The sequence below is a fragment of the Spermophilus citellus genome, assembly GCF_964194105.1.
Source record: "Spermophilus citellus genome assembly, chromosome: X".
Lineage (NCBI taxonomy): Eukaryota > Metazoa > Chordata > Mammalia > Rodentia > Sciuridae > Spermophilus > Spermophilus citellus.
The window spans coordinates 13,623,723-13,642,561 of NC_138190.1; the positions used below are offsets into that span (position 1 = coordinate 13,623,723).

General features: G+C 34.6%; 1 protein-coding gene across 2 annotated transcripts in view; it reads left to right on the top strand.

Annotated features, from left to right (window-relative positions):
* PPEF1 (protein phosphatase with EF-hand domain 1) overlaps positions 1 to 18,839 on the top strand; it is a 137,807-nt gene that overhangs the window by 53,736 nt on the left and 65,232 nt on the right. For both annotated transcript variants that reach the window (XM_081278305.1, XM_081278304.1), the window contains exons 9-10: positions 5,624 to 5,787; positions 15,917 to 16,031. In XM_081278305.1, coding sequence (XP_081134431.1) covers positions 5,624 to 5,787; positions 15,917 to 16,031 — 279 coding nt within the window. The remainder of the gene's footprint in view (positions 1 to 5,623; positions 5,788 to 15,916; positions 16,032 to 18,839) is intronic.

The window sequence follows — 18,839 nt, forward strand, 5'->3', positions numbered from 1 at the left end:
TACATTTTTATTCTATGGAGTGCTAGGGTATTTTATATTTTTTCTTGATATGGTAAATAGGATATTTTTTCTATAATATCTTCCTATTTATTATTGATAGTATTTCATAAAGCTTTTGACTTGGGGCTGGGGATGTGGCTCAAGCGGTAGCGCGCTCACCTTGCATGCATGCGGCCCGGGTTCGATCCTCAGCACCACATACCAACAAAGATGTTGTGTCTGCTGAGAACTAAAAAATAAAAATATTAAAAACTCTCTCTCTCTCTCTCTCTCTCTCTCTCTCTCTCTCCTCTAAAAAAAAAAAAAAAAAAAAAAAAAAAGCTTTTGACTTATGTCTACTTGTCTTATTTTGTACTTTTATTGAATAATATTAATGAAATTATTACTGCTTATTTTTATTAAATGTTTGCCATATGCATGAATTTGAGTACCTTAAATACATTATTTAATTTGGTTTTCATGACAAACCATGAAAATTATTATTGTTATTTACCTTTGATAAATGTAGAATCTGAGACTTAGAAGGTAATCTCCTAATGTTATTCATCTCACCACTGGTAAAGATGTGATTCAAGGGGCTGGGGTTGTGACTCAGTGGTGGAGCACTTGCCTAGCATGTGTAAAGCACTGGGTTTGATTCTCAGCACCATATATAAATAAATGAATAAAATAATGGTCCATTAATGTCTTTAAAATATTTTTAAAAATGTGTTTCAAGCCATTGGGATTAACCTATGTATTATACTTAATTTTCCTATCTATTCTGGGAGTTTTTCCATTAGTTTTCTTGAGTGTAGGTATTTAATCACATTGGCTATGTAAAACTATATCTTTCTATCTAATAGTTATTGCTCTTATTTTGGCTTCATGTCTTATTGCACTGGTTGGCACTACCAGAGTAATGTTAAAATGAAACAGTGAAAGTGGGATTCTTTTTTTGTTATTGATAATTTAATGGGAGAAACCATTATTATTTAGTCAAATTTTTAAAATTATGTTAAGGAAGTATTCCATCCATTTCTAGTTTTCTGAGTTCTTAAAAAAATCATGAGTAGGTGTTGAATTTTATGAAATTCATTTTGGTATCTATTGAATGGACACCAATGATTTTGATCCAGATTCATAATTGGGAAGTGAAATAAACATTTATAGTTAACTATAACTATAAATGTGGTTCAATTGGTACTTTTCTTTTTCCAGCAATACCCAGAGCTTGCTTTCAAAGTAACATTTGGGTGGTAGAGACAGCTAAGAGTTAATTCTAATAATGTGTTGCACAAATTTTTATATATTGTTGCCATTCATTAAATTGTTGTTGTTAGTTATGAAAGTTGTAGCCCACAAAGACATTAGAAATGTCAAAGCTTTGGCTGAAATGTTTTCTCTGATATGCAGATGATAATGCACAATAAAGGGGGGGTATAGGGAAGAATAGAGTTACTTTGGATTAGACAGAGGGGAGTGAAGGGGAGGGAAGGGTGTATGGGGGTGGGAAGGATAGTGGAATGAATTGGACATTATTACCCTATGTACATATATGCCTACACGACCAGTGTGATTCTACATCATGTACAACCAGAAGAATGAGAAGTTATACTCCATTTATGTATGATATGTCAAAACTCATTCTACGGTCATATATAACTAATTAGAAAAAAAACAGAAATGTTAAAGGTTTGGATTATTTTCATATATGGCACACATGAGCAATTGGAAAAGAATTTATATTATTCTTTTATGTTGCTAAAAACCAGCAGAAGGATAATGATTTGACATTGACTTGATATTGAGTAGTTTTAGTTAAGAATTGACTTTGGAAATGGTCCTTTTTCATATTTTTATTACCAAACATTTTTAAAAAATATTTTTTAGTTGTAGATGGACACAATACCTTTACTTATTTATTTATTTTTTTTTACCTTTACTTATTTATCTTTATGTGGCGCTGAGGATCGAACCCAGGGCCTTGCATGTGCTAGGCGAGTGCTCTACCACTGAGCCACAACCCCAGCCCCACCAAAATTTTTAAGGAATGAGGGTCATTAAATCTATGAAAGGTAGGGCCATATTCAGCTTGTTTTTAAATTTAATTAAATTTTGTATTTATACATACACACACACACACACATACACACATACATACATACATACATACTGAGGATTGCACCCAGGGTCACTCTACTGCTGAGCTATATCCCCAGCCCCTCCATTTCAAAATTTTATTTTGAGATAGGTTCTCACTAAGTTGCCCAGGCTGGCCTAAAACTTGTGATTCTCCTATTTCAGCCTCCCATATAGCTAGGATTACAAGCATGTACCATCACACTCAGCCAAGCTTTTTTGTTTGTTTGTTTGTTTTAAAGAAGAAGGGTGTTTTCATTTTTTCTTACCTAACAAGACTGATTTCTAATCACTGGATTTGATGGAATTGGTTTGTTATATCAGTTAGTAGATGAGAAAGGGAGAAATGACAGAGCATGGGTGAAGGCAATGATTGGGAAAAAGAAGTAATTTTTGCTTAAACCTCACAGAATTGGTATTAATAAGTTATAAGAATGTCAATAATGCTATGTAGTATAATATATAGTTAAAGTATAATGATTAAGAATATGGGTTTCATCTCTCCACTTACCATCTTGCCCCCATCTTCCTCATGTATAAAATAGAGAAATAGCAATATTTACTTCACAAGGGTAGTTGTGGTTATTACATGAATTTATACATGTAAAGATCTTAAAACAATGCCTGGCACATAATTTATTAAATAAGCAAGAGCTATCATTGTCATCATTATCATTGTCATCATCTTCAATATAAGATGGAGGGGTTTGGGACTCAACCTGGATGCATTCTGAATTTTGGAGGATGAGAATAAATTATCCAAGGAGGAGACAGAATGAAGAAAGAGTTGTCCAGCAATAAACATAGAAATATCAAATAATAGAGTGTTGTTTTGGAAGGTTGGAAGAGGAAATCTTTCTCAGTGTGGACAGATATGAAGTCCAGGGTGGAATTTTAGATTTCAGGAGTCTTTAGCTATGTCTAATTTATTTACAGAGTTTGAAGAAAGGATCATACTGAAGGTATAGGCAGCAGAGAAAATTGACTAACACGGTTGCCTCTGAGAATTTGGAAGGAGCAAAGGGTTGGACATGTCCATAGGCATCCCCATATCTACATCCTCAACTTCTTTTTCTCTTATAACATCTGGATTTCTAAGTCAGGCATGTTTCAAAGGCTGTACTGCCTTTGTCATGAATACTATAACCATGTCATAAGTTCCTTCCTCATCTATAAAACAAAATCCTCTACTCCTGACCATATGTTGCATATTCACTTTATTTTTTAAAGTCTATTACAGAAACCAATATTGATAATTCTGTTAGATGATGCAGTTAAATTTGGGGTGTTTTTGTGGTGTAGTTGTTTTCCCTGAGAAGTGGGTTGTTGTTTTTTTCCCCAAGAGTTTTGTGATATTTCAATGTATTTAGTCAGGAAAAGGAAATTTTCCTTTGGTACAAAATTCATCTCCAAGAATGGCTATCAAATTAAAATGGGTGGTATGATCATTAAGGTAGTTAAGTAAACTATTTGGGCGTCACTGCCTACATAATGAATCTGAAATAAAGTATATCAAGATGCTTATATTTCTAGTTTCTAGCATTATTAATTATTAATTGAAACAAATTATTCTTAAATCTCAAAATCCAATGTTTCTAGCATTATTATTATTAATTGAAATAAGTTATCTTAAATTTTAAACCAAATCCAAATGAGAAAAATAACCTCTGCTGGACCACATTGAAGACAGATATTATTACTTCTAAATTCTGCTTTTTATAAAACATCATCAACTATCACCAAAAAATATTGGGGTTCACAATTTAGAAAATATTTTTTAAATGACCAAATATAACTTTAGAATTTGTTTTTAGACTTAGTTTTTAAATGTAATCTTCTCAGCATAACTGGATTGTGAAAAAATATATTTTATCTACATCTACTAACATCATAACTTCTAAACACACCACTCTAAATATTCAAAAAGAAAGGAACTGTTTGCAGAGAACTTCTGGTGAATGGCCTTAATTACAAATCAGTGTTAATGAGTTGAAGAGTATGTCATCATCTTCTGGGCCATTTCTCTTTCCCTCCCTCTCTGTTTTGTTATCAGGGATTGAACCCAGGGACACTTAACCAATGAACCAATTCCCAGTCCTTTTGTTTTTTATTTTGAGACTGGGTCTTGCTAAATTGCTTAGGGCCTTGCTAAGTTGTTAAGAATGGCTTTGAACTGTTGATCCTCTTGCCTAGCCTCCTGAGCTGCTAGGATTACAGGTGTGTGCCACCATTCCTGGCTTGGGCCAGTCCTCTCTTACTGTAATAATCTTGTGTATTAGCCACAATACCTCAGTGCTATATAGTAAACATTTCTTCTAGCATGTCTACAGATTATCTGACCACTTCTGATGATCTTGGTAGACTTGATTTAGCAGTATTTTGGGTCTTGGCTGAGGTCACTCATGTGTCTGAAGCTCTGCTGGCTGCTGAATAATCTTGAACACCTTTGGATAGGATGATGCAGCTCTGTTCCACATGGTGTTGGTTTTTTTAATTCAGCTAGCCTGGGCTTAGAGGTAGTGGTAGTTTTCCAAAAGAGAGATGCATAACAAGGCCTCCTGAGACCTGGACATGAAGTTAGTAGATATTACTTCCCCCATATTCTTCAGGCCATTGCAAGTCATGAACCTGGACTAGTTTGAAGGGATGGAAAAATATGCTTAATGGGAAAAATGACTAAATCACATTTTAAAAGGCATGGGTAGAAGCTAGGATAGAGAATTGAGGCCACTTTTGTGATCAGTCTGTCACATCCCCTTTCATCTTTCTCTGCCTGAATTGTCTGGATGTCTGTTCTTGAGCTGACTGTTTTGTGGGTAATCTTGCAAGAAATGACTGTGGGTCTCAGTACTTACTAAAATGGGAATGTAGGCAATCTGTTACTATACAGAAATGTCTCTCAAAGAGGGCTTTGGACATTTCTGCTTATGGTTTGTCATTTAATTTTATTGCTTTGTTATCAAGAAAAAAAGAAAATCATGTAAGAAAATTTTTATGTGAGGGGAGAAGCAAATTAATTACAACTAAGTAAAATCCTCTCAAGTGTTTAATGAGAAAAATTGAATGTTGTAGTTTAATTTTTTGTAGCTCCTGAATAGCAGCAGATGTTTGAATAAAATACAATGAATTGTTGTGTTTTTAGCCCTGTTTGTAAAAACCTGAGATGAAAGAAGTGGGCAAAAAATTTAGAGCTAGAGTTTCAGAGAATCAAAATACCTTGACTGACCAGTTTTTATGATGCTTCTCTTCCTTTGCACTGATTATAGACTCAGTACTTTGTCAAAACATTATCCCAGGAAGGGATAATGGTTATCTATGTGAATGTACCTATTGGTCTCAGAATCAGTCATTCCTCATGGTTATTTGTGGGATATCTTGATATTCATAATATTTAACACCAGTGCCTTACATGGGCTAGGTATTCAAGAAGATTTTTATTACATGTAAGTATTGAAATGTTGATTTCCACTGTTCACCCACCTTTCTGTCTTTAATTTTCCAGAACTTGTAAGTCGGCTTTTTGAAAGCACCTTCCAGGATATCAAGGATAGACAGGAGTATGTAGGGTTGATAGATGTACCAGACTCTTATGAAGGCCCTCGCCTGGAATTTCCTCTCACTTTTACTGACATCAATCACCTTCTTGAGGCCTTTAAGCAACAACAGGCAAGTGGAAGCAGATTCTGCCTTGGTTTTTGTACAAAGCAGGTGCTCAGTGACCATCTATTGAATGAATGAATTTCATACTGCATCAGAAATGTATTTCCTTGGGAAAATGTTTCATCTTATGTCAGAGTTACCTTCTACTTTGTTTAACCTACTAAATAGAAGTCTCCTCAGATGCATAGCAACATCCTCTTGATCCGGATGTTTATAACATTTCCTTTTCCATTTTTGTGACATAATTCACATACCATAAAATTCACAGATTTAAAGTGTACAATTCAGTGATTTTTAGTACATTAACAAGGTTGTATAATCATTACCAATATCTAATTGAATAAAGTTTTCATCACCCCAAAAGAAAGGCCACACTGATTTGCCATTTCCTCCTCCTTCATCCAGGCAACCACTATTCTACTTTCTGTCTCTATGAATTTGCCTATTCTGGATATTTCATATAAGTGAAATTACATAATATATGGCTGTTTGTGTTTGGCTTTTTTCACTTAACAGTAATGATACAGAAATTTCTAAGGTTCATTCATGTCACAGCATGTATCATTACTTCATTTATTTTAATGGCTGAATAATATTGCATTGTTTATCAGTTTGTTTACTGTGTTATCTGTGGATGAACATTGGATTGTTTTTATCTTTTGGTTATTATGAACAATGCTACTATGAACATTTATGTACAAATTTTTGTATGAACACATCTTCACTTCTCTTGGGTATATACCTAGAAGTAGAATTGTGGGATCATACAGTAACTCTTTGAGTAACCGCTAAACTGTTTTCTACAGTGGCCAAACAATTTTACATTCCCACCAGCAATGTATGAGTGTTCCAATTCTCCATGGTTTTGACAACACTTATTATTTTCATTTTTATTGTAGCTATCCTAATTGTGTAAAATGGCATCTCACTGAAGTTTTTAAAAAATATTTTTAGCTACAGATGGATAAAATATCTTTATTTCATTTGTTTTATGTGGTGCTGAGAATCAAACCCCATGCCTCACACATGCCTCACACATGCTAGGCAAGTGCTCTACCACTGAGCCACAATCCCAGACCTTATTGTAGTTTTGATTTACGTTTCCTAATAGTGTTGAACATTTTTCATGTATTTATTGGCTGTTTGTGTACCTCCTTTGGAGAAATGCTTATGTATATCTTTCACCCATTTTAAAACCAGGTTGTCTTTTTTTTTTTTAATTGAGTTATAAGAGTTCTGTCTGGATTTAAGTTCCTTATCAGATATATGATTTACGATTTTTTTCTTTTTCCGTAAATTGTCTTTTCACTTTCTTGTTAATGGACCTTTTTTTTTTTTTTTGGTACCAGGGATTGAACCCAGAGGCACTTAACCACTGAGCCACATCCCAGCCCTTTTTTTCTTTTTTCTTTTGTACTTAGAGACAGGTTCTCACTGATTTGATTAGCGCCTCGCTTTTGCTGAGGTTGGCTTTGAACTCCCCTAGCCCTTTTATATTTTATTTAGAGACAGGATCTTGCTGAGTTGTTCAGTGCCTTGCTAAATTTCTGGGGCTGGCTTTTAACTCGGCCATTCTCCTCTTTCAGCCTCCCCAGCCACTGGGATTACAGGCATGTGCCATTGTGCCCAGCTGATAATGGACTTTGATGCACAAGAATTTTTATTTTAACAAAGTCCAGTTAATTAACTTTTCTCCTTTTGGTTGCTTATGCTTTTTTTGGTGTCGTCTGAGAATCCATTGTCAAATCCATGATCATGAAAATTTATTCCTGTATTTTCTTCTAAGAGTTTTATAGTTTTAGCTCTTGTATTTACGTCTATGAACCATTTTGTGTTAATTCCTATATAGCATGAGATAGGGGTCAAACTTCTTCATTCTTTGCATATGGTTATGCAGTTGTCCCAGCATCATTTGTTGAAGAGACTGTTCTTTTCCCATTGAGTGGTCTTGGCACTCTTGTTCAAAATCCATAAGCCATAGATATATGCATTTGTTTCTGGACTATCAATTCTATTTCATTGGTCTATGCATTTATCTTTTTTATTTATTTGTTTTTGTTTTTGTGTGTTGGTGGGAATCCAGCCCAAGTCTTCCTACATGCTAGGCAAGTACTTTACCACTGAGGTATATCCCCAGCCCCCTGTATGTCTGTCTTTATGCCAGTAGCATACTGTATTAGTTACTGTAGCTTTGTAGTAAGTTCACTTTTTTCCCCCCTAGCACACTGTATTAGTTACTGTAGCTTTGTAGTAAGTTTTCTTTTTTTTTCCCCTCCTCTTCTTCTTCTTCTTTTTTTTTCTTTTCCCTGTGGAGATACTGGGGATTGAACCCAGAAGCATTCTGCCTCTGTAGCTACATCCCAGCCCTTTTTAAAATTATTCTGAGACAGGGCCAGGCTAAGTTGCCCAGGCAGATCTTGAACTTGCTATTCTTCTGTCTCAGTCTCCCAAGTCACTGGGATTATAGGCATGTGCCACCATTTCCAGCAAGTTTTTTTTTGTTTGTTTGCAGGACTAAGAATTGAACCCAGGGCCTTATGTGTGCTAGGCAAGCACTCTACCACTAAGCTACATCCCTGACTATGTTGTAACCTTTGAAATAGGAAAATGTGAGTTCTTCAGCTTTGTTCTTTCTTTTCAATTTTGTTTTGGTGGTTTAGGGTTCCTTGCAATGAATTTGAGGATTGAAAATTTTATTTCTGCAAAAAAGCCATTGAAATTTTGATAGGTATTGCATTAAATTCATAGGCAATACTTTGTTTGGGTAGTATTGCCATTTGACAATATTAAGTCTTCCAATTCATGAAAACAGGGTGTTTTCCCACTTATTTATGTCTCCCTTAATTTCTTTCAGCAATGTTTTTTAGTTTTCAGTGGACAAGTCTTTCACAACCTTGGTTAAATTTATTCTTAGGTATTTGGTTGACACTGTAAAAGAAATTGCTTTCTTGATTTTTTTTTGCATTGTTTATGGCTTGCAGCTTCAATGAATTGATTTATAAGGTCAGATCTTTGGTTTGTGCAGATTCTTTGGGATATTTTCCATACAGGATCATGTCTTTTGTGGAGTTTTATTTTTCCTCCTTTCTGATCTGGATGCTTTTTATTTTGTGTGTAATTTCTCTGTCTAGAACTTGTAGTACAATATTGAGTAGCAGTGATGAAAGTGGGAATGTTTGTCTTGTTCCTGTCTTAAAGGGAAATCTTTCCGTCTTTCACCATGGTGTTTGATGTTGTGGGTTTTTCATAAATGCTCTTTGTCATGCTGAAGAAGTTTCCTTCTAATTTTAGTTTCCTAAGTAATTTTATCATAAAAGGGTTTTGAGTTTTCTTTAATTTTTTTTGTGTGTCAGTTGAGATAATTGTATGTGTATGTGTGTGTGTGTTTTCCTTCATTTTCTAAATGTGGTATAATACACTGATTCATTTTCTTATTTTCAACCACCCTTATATTCCTGAGGTAAATATCACTTGGTCATGGTTAATAATCTCTTTAAAATGCAGTTGAATTTGGTTTACTGGCATTTTATTGAAGATTTTTATATCTACATTTTTAAGAGATAGTTGATCTGTAATTTTCTTTTAGTGTCTCTGTTTGGCTTTGATATCAGGGTAATAATGATTTCATAGAATGAGTTAGGTATTTTTCCCTCTTATTTGGTTTCTTTTTTTGGGAGGAATTTGAGAAGGATTGGTGTTAATTTTTTTAAAGATTTTTTTAAAATTTTTTAATATTTATTTTTTTTTTAGTTTTCGGCGACACAACATCTTTGTTTGTATGTGGTGCTGAGGATCGAACCCGGGGCTGCATGCATTCCAGGCGAGCGTGCTACCGCTTGAGCCACATCCCCAGCCCTAATTTTTTTATTATAATTTTTCATTGGTGCATTATAGTTACACATTATAGTGGTTGTTATATATTTGTACATGCACACAATATAACTTGGTTTATTTTATTCTCCAGTATTTAATTCTTCTTTAACTGTTTAGTAGAGTTAATTAGTGTAGCCACCTGGACTTCAGCTTTTCTTTACTAGGAGGTTTTTGATTACTGATCCAATCTCTTTACTTGTTGTAGGTCTGTGCAGATTTCCTATTTCTTCTTGAGTCTACTCTGGTAATTTGTGTATTTTTAGGAATTTGTCCATTTCATATAACTTATCTAATTTGTTAGAATACTATGAACAACTGTACACTGTTACAATCTTTTTATTTAATTTATTTATTTATTTTTGTACCAGGAATTGAACCTGGGGCTCTTAACCACTGAGCCAAATCCCCAGCCCTTTTTTATATTTTATTTTGAAACAGGGTCTTGCTGAGTTGCTTAGGGCCTCACTAAGTTGCTGAGGCTGGCTTTGAACTTTCAATCTTCCTGCCTCAGCCTCCTGAACTGCTGGGATCACAGGTGTGTGCCACCAAGCCCGGCTCTTTTGTAATTTCTGCCGCAGTCTGGCTGGGCACAAAATCACGAGCCACTCAAACAGGAACAAACTGTATTTTTTGAAACTGCCGCCAATGCCCCCTACGCGCCCTGGAAGATTGCCGATCCACTTATGCGGCCTTCTCCCGGAACCCCAGAGGAAGTTCCTCCCCCGGAATTCCCTCCTACTGCACTTCCCCAACCAATGGGACCTCTCCAGGAGTCCCGTAGCAGGCCCCAGGTGAACAGCAGGAGTGCAATATCCATATGAATGCAAATCTTAACATAATCATATCATCTCAATGGCTAGCTGGCGTCACCTTTCAACCAAAAATGCCATGCATCATATTACTTGGCTGTGGCTCTTAGCAATTTCTTTAAAGTTGATGGTAATAGCCTTATATTTGTTTCTGATTTTGGTTGTTTGCATTTTCTCTCTCTCTGCCCCACCCCTTTTTTTCAGTCTAGTCAAAGGTTTGTTAATTTTGTTGATATGAAGAACCAACTTTTGTTGATTCTCTGTTGTTTTTCTGCTCTGTTTCATTTATCCCTACTGTAATTCTTATTTTCTTCCTTCTACTAACTTTGGGTTTAGTTTGCTTTTATTTTTCTATTGAACTAAAAGTACTTTTGGATTTGAAATATTTTTTTCTCTCCCTCCAGTGTTTTATTTTTTATTTTTTAAATTTGTTTTAATTAGTTACACATGACAGTACAATGATCTTGACATATCATACATTTGAATCAGATGAGATATAATTTTTCATTTTTCTGAGTGTACAGGTTGCAGAATCACATTGGTCATGTAGTCTCTTATATACACACAGCAATAATAATGACTATTTTATTCTGTCCTTGAAATAATTATTTTAATGCAGACATTTACAGTCATAAATTTCTCTCTGAGCACTGCTTTTGCCATATTGCATATGTTTTGGTGTGTTGTGTTTTCATTTTCATTCATCTCAAAGTATTTTCTAATTTCTCTTGTGGGTTTTTTTTCCTTTCCATTGGTATTTAAGAGTAATGTATTTTCTAGTTTTGCTTCTGTTATTGATTTCTAGTTGCATTCCATTGTGGTCAAAGAAGATACTTTGCACCATTTCAGTTTTTTTAAATTAAATTTATTGAGGCTTATATTGTGACTTAACATCTGGTCTATCCTGGAATATTTTCCATGTGTACTTAAGAAAAATGAGTCTGCTGTTTTGGGGTAAGTATTCTATACATGTCTATTAGGTCTAGTTGTGTGTGTGGTTTCTGTAATGTCCGTTCAGTTCCTTACGAAATGAAGGAAGAAAGAAAAAACGAAATTTCTCTCAGTCTTTGCAGATTTACTCTGTTAGGACCCTTGCTTCACTGCTTGGTCAGGCCATTTACAAATCTGTCTTGGAAAGTATCATGCTTATGCTTAGACATTGTCAAGTTTCCTTTTTCTTTATTTAGTATGTGTTTGACTGCTGTAAACCTCGAAGATATTTCAGAGCTCTGACAAAAATTGATTCTGACAGTTTTTTTGTTTGATTTTTCAATAGTTCTGTGGAGGGATTGGATCTTGGAGCTCACTACATCATTGTCTCTGATATCACCCCTAAATCCTTTTTCTCAATTTAGGACATAAAAGGGATACTCTCAGAGTAAGAGTGAACTGGAAATAGGCTGGCTCTGCAGGGATTGAAGCATAGCTTTGAATCATCTAATTTATGAAATTGAATTGAGATCATCCTACGTAGCTAGTGGTCCTAGTCACTTGCCAACAACAAATTTAAATCCTCTCTGGAAAAAAATAGGCCTGAAATTATTTCTACAGTTTTTCATATACAGTGTCCATGATGCATGAAAGCAAACAGATAAATAACAGATAATGGAAACAAACCCATATTCAGATAATGACATTATTAGACTAAGAGTTTAAAATAAATATGCTTAATATGTTCAAGGAGATAAAAAGATATAACATCAATCCAAGGAGCTATAATGGAAAATTTTATAATTTTGACTTTATAAATATGAAAAATTATATTATTAAGGAAAGACTCAAAGAATAAAAGGTTCAACACAGTATACAGTATATTCCCATTGTAAGAAAAAAAATCAAGGACTATGTTTTTTATCTTTAAAAATTGCAATAAAATTCATATAACATAAAATCAACCATTCAAACTATTTTAAAGTACATGATTCAGTGGTTTTTAGTATTTAAAATGTTATTCAACCAACACTATTCCAGAACTGGGTTTTTTTTTTTTTTTTTTTTTTTTTTTGGTGTGTGTGTGTGTGTGTGTGTGTGTGTGGTGCTGGGGATCAAACTCAGGGACTGTGCATGATGCCAGGCAACTGCTCTTATTTCCAGAATATTTTTGTCATCCCCAAATAAAACCCTGTATCCATTAACATTCACTTTCCTTTCTGCTTTCCCCAGTTCCTGGGGAATTAGTATACCACTAATTTACTTTTTGTCTCTACGGATTTCTCAGATCTGGATGTTTCATATAATGAAATTATACAATATATGTGGCCTTTGATGTCTGGCTTCTTTCACTTGGCATAATGTTTTCAGAGTTCATTCATTTTGTTGCATGTTCTAGTACTTCATTCCTATTTTTAGCTGAATAATATTAATTTATATGGATATACCACATTTTATTTAAAGGATTATATATTTATACCTACATTTGAATATTCATATGTAGTTATATTAATTCTGTATACTTGCAAACAAGTAGAATATTTTTGGGAAAGATACTAAAAACATTCTCAATAGTGACTGCTTCTGGGGACAGGGATGGGGGATTGAGTTCTGGGAAAAAGGGAAAGTCACTTTTCATTGTTCTATCCCTTTTTTTGGATGGAGGGGGTGCTATGGGGGATTGAACTCAGGGGCACTCGACCACTGAGCCACATTCCCAGCCCTGTTTGGGGATTTTTATTGAGAAACAGGGTCTCACTGAGTTACTTAGTGCCTCGTGGTTGCTGAGGCTGGCTTTGAACTTGCAATCCTTTGCTGGGATTACAGGCGTGTGCCGCCTCTCCTGGCTTGTTCTATCCCTTTTTAATGTCACATTTTTATTTCAACTAAAAAAAAAAAAGAATCTTATCCATTTAAAACTACTTTTTGAAAAAGAAATATCCTTTAATAGTAGCATTTTATGTAAGAAATAAATAAAAAAGAAAGGAAAAACGTAGCATTTTCCCTCCTTTGATGCCTTTAAAAGAATGTGAATATTTTATTTAAGAGATGATTTAATCCAAATATATTTACAAATATAAAAATGTCTGATTTACCTGTTTTGAATATTTAATATTGTAGTTGTAAACATAAGATTATAATGCTGCTGAAAGATGGCCTTACCGGCAAGGAATAAAATTAATAAAGTGATTTTACTCAACCTAAAGAGAATCCAGAAAAACTATTTTAATACTGAGAATTTTCTATTGTTACAAGATATTCTCAGTGAATATTAATTTAACTTAAAAAAAAAAACAAATCATCCTCTTCAGACAGCAATTACTCTGATTAATACTATAAATGGACCAGAAAAGCTACAATGACAAGGTTACTCAGAAGCAGCATTAAAAATCACTAGATTAAATGTGTGAACTTAAAATAAGCCATTAAAAAATATTTTGCCTGTTCCTTTAAAATATGACTGAAGGAAAATTCACAATCAAGTTTTGATTCAAGTTGTAGATTGAATGGAGTTAGAATGCTTTTGTGGGGAAAAGACTTTGCAGTCCATTAAGTCTTAGAAGAGCAGGAAATTCCTCACTCATCAAGATCCAAGGAACTTTCTATTTCTTCCTAATTCTCACATTGCTACAAATCCTGCTTCTTGTTTCTTTTAAAACAATAATAATGAAAATTCTCAAAATTTACATAAAATATTTTTGGATCTTGGATAAAAAGTAATTTTATTTTAAAAGTTATGAAAATGGAAATTTCAGGACACCATGAGACAGTATTAGTCCAAAGAGTTCTATTTTCCCTAATACCCAGAGCAGTATCTGAAAGATATTCAGCAATGACCCCTTTCTCAGCTGGCAATAATATAAACCAGTTCTGTCTAATAGAAATAAAATGTGAGCCATATATTTGAAATTTTCTAGTATTCACATTTAAAATGTACAAGAAGGTGAAATCAATTTTAATAATAATTTATTTAACTCAATATATAAAGTATTATTTCAATATGTGATTATATTAAAAATTACATTTACTTTTTTTCATATTAAATCCTTGAAACCTAGTATGAAATTTGCTCTTAGAGCATATCTGAAGTCAGAAGAACCCCATTTTATGTTTCCAATAGCCCCATGTAGCTAGTGCCTGCCATATTGAACAGCCAGCATAGTTTAAATAGTCCTAAACTTTAAAGTTGTGTTAACATCTGTTAAATTTTTGTGGTGGTCACATCTCTGTTATTTTGGAGTAAATATTTGCAATATTTTATAATTTAAAAAGGCAGAGGAAGACACATTGGATTAAAAAGAAGTCAAGGGGAAAAATCAGTAAATCTGCAAAACACTTATGCCATCAACACTATAACACTAGAACAGTGAGATTAATAATTATAAATAGGAGATAATCCAAGTGTTTTTTTTTTAATTTTTTTTGGGAGGGAGGGAGGGGGGGGAGAGAGAGAGAGAGAGAGAGAGAGAGAGAGAGAGAGAGAGAGAATTTATTTATTTTAGTTTTTTTCGGCGGACACAACATCTCTGTTTGTACGTGGTGCTGAGGATCGAACCCATAGCGAGCGTGCTACCGCTTGAGCCACATCCCCAGCCCCTTTAAAATTTTTTTTTTAGTTGTAGTTGGACACAATGCCTTTATTTATTTTTATGTGGTGCAGAGGATCGAACTAGCCTTGCACATGCTAGATGAGCGTTCTACCGCTGAGCCACAATCCCAGCTCCAATCCAAGTGTTTTATTTGGGTTTCAAATATATTTTATTGTTAGACTTTTATATAAATATGCTTTCTGTTTTAAGCATTCTCAAGGCTATACACCAAATATTTGAGCCACATCTGGGAGGCTTGACTCAGGAGTTCCTTGGAACCTGTCTGGCTGCCTTGTGAGATCTCCAAGCCCAGCAACATCTACTTTTCATTGCAGGTGGCAGGACATCCTCACAAATGCAAAGCAACACTTCTTCAACAGATTCTGCTTTTTTAAAAAATTTAATTTAATTTTAAAAATTATATTTGGACAAAGTACCTTTATTTTATTTATTTTTATGTGGTGCTGAGGATCCAACCCAGGGCCTCGCACATGCTAGGCGAGTGCTCTACCACTGAGCCACAACCCCAGCCCCAGATTCTGCTTTTCTTTCCCTTTCTCATTCTCTGTTTCCTTTTTTCTCCTTCTCTTTTATTATTATTTTGTCTGAACATTTCCCTAGGGCAAGTGAGCCCCCTTGCTTCTCCTTACTTCTCTTGGGTTCTAAGGACCAAGAATAATTAGAAATGTTCTGAAAATGAATTGTGTCAATGAAGAATATGAGAATATAAATGTCTTCAGAACCATTCATTCATTCAGTTACACATATGTACTAAGGGCTTTTTATTTGCTAGATACTATGCTAGAATAATCTATTTAAGAAAAATTTAGAGGTTATCCTGAAGTATAGCAACCTAAAATGTGCTCCTATGCTTCACTTTTATAGTTTTCTTCTTAGTTTCTTATATCTATTTCCGTTACTTCCCCCCTGCAGATACTTCATGCTCATTATGTCTTAGAGGTGTTATTTGAAACCAGGAAACTCCTGAAGCATATGCCGAATTTCACTCATGTAAAAACTTCTCCCTCCAAAGAGATAACAGTCTGTGGTAAGTTTCAGAGCAAAATTGTTAAGTTAATATTTAAGTGCCTCATGGTCCTACATCATTTGCCCAACTAGAAAACTGTGTAAATTGGACTGTGTTGAGAGAAGAATGTTAATATAGAATTATCTATCATGATAATACTGTTCCCTGTCTTGTCTTTGTTGTGCATACCAGCTGGCAGGAATTAATTATGTAAGAAATTAAAGAACTCATAGCTTTTTATAAAGGCAGACAACATTTTAATATGGAAAACCACCCATGGGTAGAATAAACATTCTTTGCCCTCTGACTAACTCTCATTATCTTTGTTCCATGTTGCTTTTTCTAGGTAGGCCTCTGCATGCCACTTATGCTGGGAAGAGAAAAACCCAAGGCAGGATGGAGATTAAATTCTTTTCTGCCCTTGGCTGCTGTTTTAGATTTTTTCCAACTAGTCTCTGCAGCTTTTAGAAGAGTGGGAATGTCCCAGAAATCTGTTTCTTGTTCTTCTAAATAACAAGATTTGAGATTTTGTTATCATATAGGCCAGCCTGCCAGGATATTGCTTCAAGAAACAGTACACATTGAAATTCATCACAGTTGGTGCCCAGCATGCTTGCAACTGTCTGGGAGTGGAGTGCGTGGAAGGAACAGCAATTCCCTTAACTTCTAATTAAGCCTTTAGGTTACAAAGTAGTGATTGTTATTTTCCAAATCAATTTTTAGCCTGTGTTTCTCTTACTCTGGCAGGTAGAAGTGGATTTGACAATCTAATTAAACCATTTCCATTTCTAGCATCTGATATTGGCGACAGGAATTTGATGATATAGCGATACGTAACTCATAACATGCCCTGACTCAAGTTTTTAAAGAGACTATAATGGTTTAATTCCAACCTAATCAGGCCACCACATCTCTGACTAGCACACGGTACATCTCAGTATGGGGGTCTTTTATTTAAGGGCTTACCAGGCCTTAAGTTTCATGGAAATAAAGAACTTAGGATAGTAAGACTCAGGAAGTCATGCCAATCTGGGAAACCTATGAATCCAGGACTAGGCTTGCTATCAGAATATAAATAGTAGCTAAAACAGAGAGTGGGGTCTGTTTCCAGGTACTTCTATCATACCTCTAGTTGCCATTGCAGAATTATCTGTGCCTAAAATGACCTGAAAGATACAGCAATGGTCTGGTCTATCCCTTGTTTGTTTGTTTGTTTGTGCTAGAGATTGAACCCAGGTCCCAGTGCATGCCAGGCAAGCACTCTACCACTGAGCTACATCCCTACCCCTAGTGTCAGGATGAGAATTAAAAATTAGGACATCTGTATCCCAAGTTAGAGGCAACCCCATATTTGCTCTACTAGTTTGCATCATTCACTTGTCTAGCTAATGTTTCAGTTTTCCTCATGAGACAGACTGGAGAATGGATGGATTAAACTGTTGCATTTTTTTTTTTTTTTTTTTTTTTTAAGGAATCCACATCTTGGGCATTTATTTCCAGATTTATTCTATGTAGCATCACTGGTAGAAGGAAAAGCCAAGATCAATAGGTTCTCTTAACATAGGAATTATTACTTTGTCTTTAAGTAATAATTAATTACAAAATAATAATTATTACTTTATCTTTAGTAACCAATTGAACTTTGAAAATTTGGTTATCATTTAAAATAAAATTTAAAGTGAAACTATATTTCCAAAACCATCCTCTTTTAAGATAATATCAATAAAGGAAGAGAAAATATTTTACCATTTACCACATTTTAATTTCTTTTTTAATTATTTTTTAAATTTATGTATGACTGTGGAATGCATTACAATTCATATTACACATATAGAGCACAATTTTTCTTATCTCTAGTTGTATACAAAGTATATTCACACCAATTTGTGTCTTCACACATGTACTTTGGATATTAATGTCCATCATATTCCACCATCATTTCTAACCCCATGCTCCCCTCCCTTCCCCTCCCACCCCTCTGCCCTATCTAGAGTTCATCTATTCCTCCCATGCTCCCCCTCTCTATGAATCAGCCTCCTCATATCAGAGAAAACATTCAGCATTTGATTTTTTGGGATTGGCTAACTTCACTTAGCATTATCTTCTCTAACTCCATCCATTTACCTGCAAATGCCATGATTTTATTCTCTTATTGCTGAGTAATATTCCATTGTATATATGTGCCACTTTTTTTTATCCATTCATCTGTTGAAAGGCAACTAAGTTGGTTCCACAGTTTAGCTATTGTGAGTTGTGCTGCTGTAAACATTGATGTAGTTGTGTCCCTGTAGTATGTTGTTTTTCAGTCCTTTGGGTATACTCATACGTTGACTGCAAATTGGTGTAGCCAATATGGAAGCAGTATGGAGATTTCTTGGAATATTGGGAATGGAAACACCATTTGACCCAGCTATCCCACATTTTAATTTCAAGATGCATTTTTACATGTACATCTAAATATACCCCATAGTTCTCAGCATGCATGAAATATAGGAATTTTTTAGTCTATAGTTATAAATGGTAATCAATTCTGCACTCATTTTTTATTTGCAGTAGAAATGTCTTTGTATTTATATTTTCCTGGCATAAGTTTTTCTTTTATTGTCCAACTAGAAATTCCAAATATTTTTATAGCCTCAACTCTTTTTTTTTCCTTTGCTGGGGATCAAACCCAGGGTTCCCCATTTTTCTGTTGTTGTTACCGTGGATTGAACCCAGGGGTGCTTCACCACTGAGTCACACCCCTAACCCTTTTTATTTTTTGAGACAGGGTTTTGCTGTGTGTTTAGCCTTGCTAAATTGCTGAGTCTGGCTTTGAAATTGCAATCC